Below are 4,792 nucleotides of genomic sequence, written 5' to 3' on the forward strand. Positions count from 1 at the left end.
GCATTTTTTATGAATATAGAAGCTTTAAACTCACAGTTTAAGTGACTTAAATAACCCAGAACAAAACATGTTTAAATGAAAATAAACAAACATAATGAAACAAAAAATAAAATATAATAAATGACATTTTTTAATGTTGTTGTAAAGGCAAGTAATTAAAATTGATACATAAAAGCAATGGTGAATGCTTAAATTTGATTAGAGCTTTGTTTAATTTGGTCTTTTTGGCAAGCCTTTGGTAAAGCTACCCAATCGTAACATGGCCAAAAGAAATATCGCCCGAGCTGAGATTTTTTGTTGAATAAACGTTAAATGTGTAGCAACATACCATTATAAATGAAACATTCTGGTGCTCAGGAGCTGCCCTGGCTTACAAAACATATTCAAGATGTAACGGAACATGCTTTTGAGACAGACCTCAGCATAACAATCACATCATTATTATTTTCATTTATTTTTTTCACTAAAAATGAAATGCAAATATGACCATTCCCACTAAAATCGCAACTCATTTCACAAACACAATATCTTTCAAAGTAATTACAATACAATTTCTTTGCGTATCATATGTCCCTAGAATATATGAAGGTCAAGAAAGACTAAGATCATTTTTCACTATTGTTTTTACAGATAAAAACAGCTAATGGTGTGTAAACTTTGTTTCTGTTTCAGACAAGTTGTGAAGGAAGCACAGTGTTGGGAGATGCTTACAGCAGGCATGAGAGTAGGATGAATAATGGGCTGTTTTAAAAACAACTTGTATGAAGTGGTTACTTTCTAACAATGACTGTGGCAGTGTTTTTTGTACAGCTCTGTGGCTTTCTGTGTCACTGTGGCGCTCTGGCACAATAATAAACAGCAGAGTCTTCAGTTTTCAGGCTGCTCATCTGCAGATACACCTGATCCACGTTGTTGTCTCTGGAAATGGTGAAGCGGTTCTGGACTGATGTGGAATAAGCCTTAGTGCTTCCACTTGGAGCAGAAATGTAGGCAACCCACTCCAGTCCTTTTCCTTCGGCTTGTCTGATCCAGGCGATATGAGCATCATCATCTGATATTCCTGCATACGTACAGGTCAGTTTGTGGGATTCTCCTGGTCGCTTTACTGCTGGTTCAGACTCAGTCAGAGTCTGACTGCAAACACCTGGAGAGAAAAACAGTTTGATTAGAACAGAGCTGAACATAAACCTCTTTAAAGAAAATTGTAAGTGCAGAAGTGTACATGTATTCACCAGAAATGGATGATAGCATCAGAAACACTATACATGGAGCTAAAGTCATCGTGAAAATGTGCCGTATGTCTGGTCAGTGCTTTGGTCTCTCTTCTTCAGTCTGCAGTGAGATAAATAAAGATGGAGGAGATTAATATTTGCATGGACTCCTCCTCAAAGTGCTCTTTTAAATCTTGACACCGTGAGTGATTGAACATTGCAGTTGATGGGTTGTGTAACAATAAATATTGATTTCAGGTGTTTTTAAATGTAACACTGACTGATCTCGCAGTAAATATACAAATATAAGTAGAAATAAATCAGTGTACATGGTTGTTCTCATGTGTCTTAGTTTTCTATGGGGTTTAATGTATCTACTGGAATTTATTATAATATTATATTATGTGTCGTCTGGTGTTGAATGCATTCAGGGAAATGGATCAGAGTGTTGTAAAGCTAAAGAAAAGTGATGAGGTGCTGGAATTCTGCAAGATCAACCATATTTCTGACAGTTGCATGTCATCACCACCAGAGGACACTAAAGCTCAAAGGGACATTTTCCACTCTGTTATCAAGTCATGGGCCTTATATATGTGGCATAATGTGCAGTTTAATCTTTTTATCTTCACTTCAGCAGAAGGCTGTAGTTCAAGTTTTTTTTTCCTTTGTGGCTGTGTTTGTCTGCATATGCTTTACACTTGGATACATGCAGATACGCAAATATATACACCGACAGATGTGTGATGCGCGAGAAAGTTTGTTTGTAGCTCTGACAGTTGGTGCAAAGTCTCAGGTGATGTCCCAGAGGAAGAAAAGAGGAAACTGAAAAAAACTTTTTAGCTTAACCGATAAAAGTACGTAGTTGTGTTATTTTAGATGTTTGAAGGCCTGTGTTGTGCTTCAAATGAGAGCAAAATCTTAAACAGCTTTTCTGTGTAATGCCAAACACACAGTTACTTTTGAACGGCTAAATGATGATGTCCAAATGCAACAGATTGATTAAATTACACATGAAGCAGGGAGCAAAATACGCTCATCAAAATAATCAAAGATGAAATCACAATTTTGTTCTCAAACACAAAACACAAAACAAAACCATTGGCTTTACAACATGACATCACATTTTGTCCTTTTACATTTCACGTAAATGTCTTCTAGGATATTCTATTACATCTGCATCTGCAAAACAATATATTTATCCCTGTGTCCTTTATTTATTTATCATTTTTTTCAGCAAGATATTCAACAGTGTAGTTGCTTTCTGTGATGTGCTCTCGTGCTGTGTATAATGCGCCAATTAATTAAGTTTAAACTCAGCAGAATTTGATCAGTTCACCAAAGTTATACAAAGCAGATATAAATGTGTGAACAGTTAAAAATGACTGATAATATTCTTCCAGACTCAATTTTGAAAATAAGTTCTTTATTCTTTGGACACTTTGTGGTCTGTTATCATTATCATCTGTTATGAATATCACTAAATATTATATATTTATTTTTTACTTGTAATTAAAGTAAAAGAAATTAAGAAATTAGTTCTAAAATAAACTTAATATTATGAATATAGAGTGATTATATCAACCAACTACCCTGATGAAACTTCTGTCTTTCCTGTTATGGGCTTTTGTAGAACCTGTGTGGTCCATGTGCCCAATTGAAAATAGATCAGAATTTTTTTTATCTCCAAAAAGAAGCTGATTCTTTTCAGATGAGACAAAGAAGAGACTATAGTGAGCAGCAAAATTTTCCTCTGAGATGTCCTCTGCTTGTGAACACATCTGGAAATCTGCTGCCACAGTATAGCCCGCTACAGTTATTAATCATTGTTTGAATGTTTCTCTGCGCCACATTTTCTCTTTCACCCGCTCTGTCCATATTTTGTCCACACTGCTCGGCCACCTTCCACACGGGAGACCCGACGCTCCCTTGTGCTTTCTGCTGCTGTTCATTTTGAGATAACTGTCTGCTGAGATGAACCGACACTGAAAGATGGAGCTGTAGTTAATTTGATGATACAGTCAAACTTTGCCATGTGTAAATGTGTTGAATTAGATTAACACATGACTTGTATGTATATAAGAAGGAGTCAATATTTTTTGCAAAAAGATTTTGTGGAAGTGATCACAAAGACATTTTAATGACTACTTTGTTGTGTTGTGTTAATTTTTGTTAAATAATTATTTTCCCTCAGTTTGCCCTTCATCACTTTTTGTGATGAGGGGCAAACTACACATTCATTAAAAACATGACAAAAATCAAACATTTACTTTATTATTGGGTCTGTTAGCCCAGTAAAGATGAGCACTGAGAGAGTTTTTGTACAGCTGCTCAACCAACTTCAGTCACTGTGATTCTGCAGCACAATAATAAACAGCAGAATCTTCAGTCTTCAGACTGTTCATCTGCAGATACAGCTGCTGTCTGCTGTTGTCTCTGGAGATGGTAAACCGGCCTTGGACTGACTGGGAGTAGGATTTGCTGCTTCCACTACCATCATCAATCCAGGCAACCCACTCCAGTCCTTTTCCAGGAGCCTGTCTGACCCAGTGCATATCGTAGCTGCTGAATGATATTCCAGAGGCTGTACAGGTCAGTTTATGCGATTCTCCAGGCCTTTTACTCACTGGTTCAGATTCTGTCAGAGTCTGACCATCAACACCTGTCAAGATACCAAAAAAATCACAGAAATTTAATTTGTACACAATTGAATTGATACATATCAATATCAGATAAAATCTTCACCTGCCCAGCAGATAGTTAACAGCAGCAGTCCTGTCCTAAAGTCCATCATGTTAAACTGTGTGTCCACTGTTCTTTGTCCTCCTCTCTGCAGTCGGATAAGTAGAGGTGGAAGACATCTAAATTTTGCATTGACTCCTCCTCCAGGGAGGAGATAAATGAATTCGACAGACTCGTCTATCTGATGAATGCCAGGTGTCATTATGACGTAGGACAGGATTCACTGAGGCATTTTCGCCCAGTATTTCATCAAGTTAGAACTGTCTGTTTTATGCAGCCATGATTGTCACGTTCTGGATGCATGGTCATGTTGCAGCTAGTAGTTAGTGCCATTCATGGTTATTATTATTATGAGGTAAAAAAACAAAAATCTACAGTAATGCTGCTCTGTGAGGCTGTGTTTAGGCACAGCGCTGCTTTGAGTTGAGGAGCAGTTTGTGACTCACAGGGTGGATAATTGAACTGTTAACCCTTTAGAGCTGATCAGATCAGATTGATGGATGAGAGGAGCGGCTGGGAGTGAAAGCAAACTTTTAGACCCAGCAGAATGAGGAGTTATGCTTCACTTTCAATGCACCTGCCGTTCTGCTGCTCCATCTGTGTCCAGAGTATGCTCTGCACTCTTCATGTGGTTGAATGGAAACCAAATACTATGTATATTTCAACATCCCTCCTAATGAATGGTCCAGCTCCAGAAATAGTGTTGTAATTGTGTCCAGCCACCACAAATACATGAGTGTGTTCAAAATCCTACATGTAACAGTAATGCCAGCTCGAAGGCCTTAAGAAGCTAATAAGACCAGCGGCAGTTTTGGTGAAAATTTTTAACTGGTATAGAATGG

The 4,792-nt window shown here is 37.5% G+C and overlaps 2 gene segments (V, D, J or C); both read right to left on the bottom strand.

Moving 5' to 3' along the window:
• Positions 1 to 670: 670 nt before the first annotated feature.
• LOC121963301 lies at positions 671 to 1,321 on the bottom strand. The segment is given in 2 exon segments: positions 671 to 1,144; positions 1,233 to 1,321. Coding segments are annotated over 2 exon segments (366 nt in total).
• Positions 1,322 to 3,524: 2,203 nt separating this feature from the next.
• On the bottom strand, positions 3,525 to 4,012 carry LOC121963300. The segment is given in 2 exon segments: positions 3,525 to 3,870; positions 3,954 to 4,012. Coding segments are annotated over 2 exon segments (366 nt in total).
• Positions 4,013 to 4,792: the final 780 nt, after the last annotated feature.

This window comes from Plectropomus leopardus, unplaced genomic scaffold (assembly GCF_008729295.1).
Source record: "Plectropomus leopardus isolate mb unplaced genomic scaffold, YSFRI_Pleo_2.0 unplaced_scaffold10772, whole genome shotgun sequence".
NCBI lineage: Eukaryota > Metazoa > Chordata > Actinopteri > Perciformes > Serranidae > Plectropomus > Plectropomus leopardus.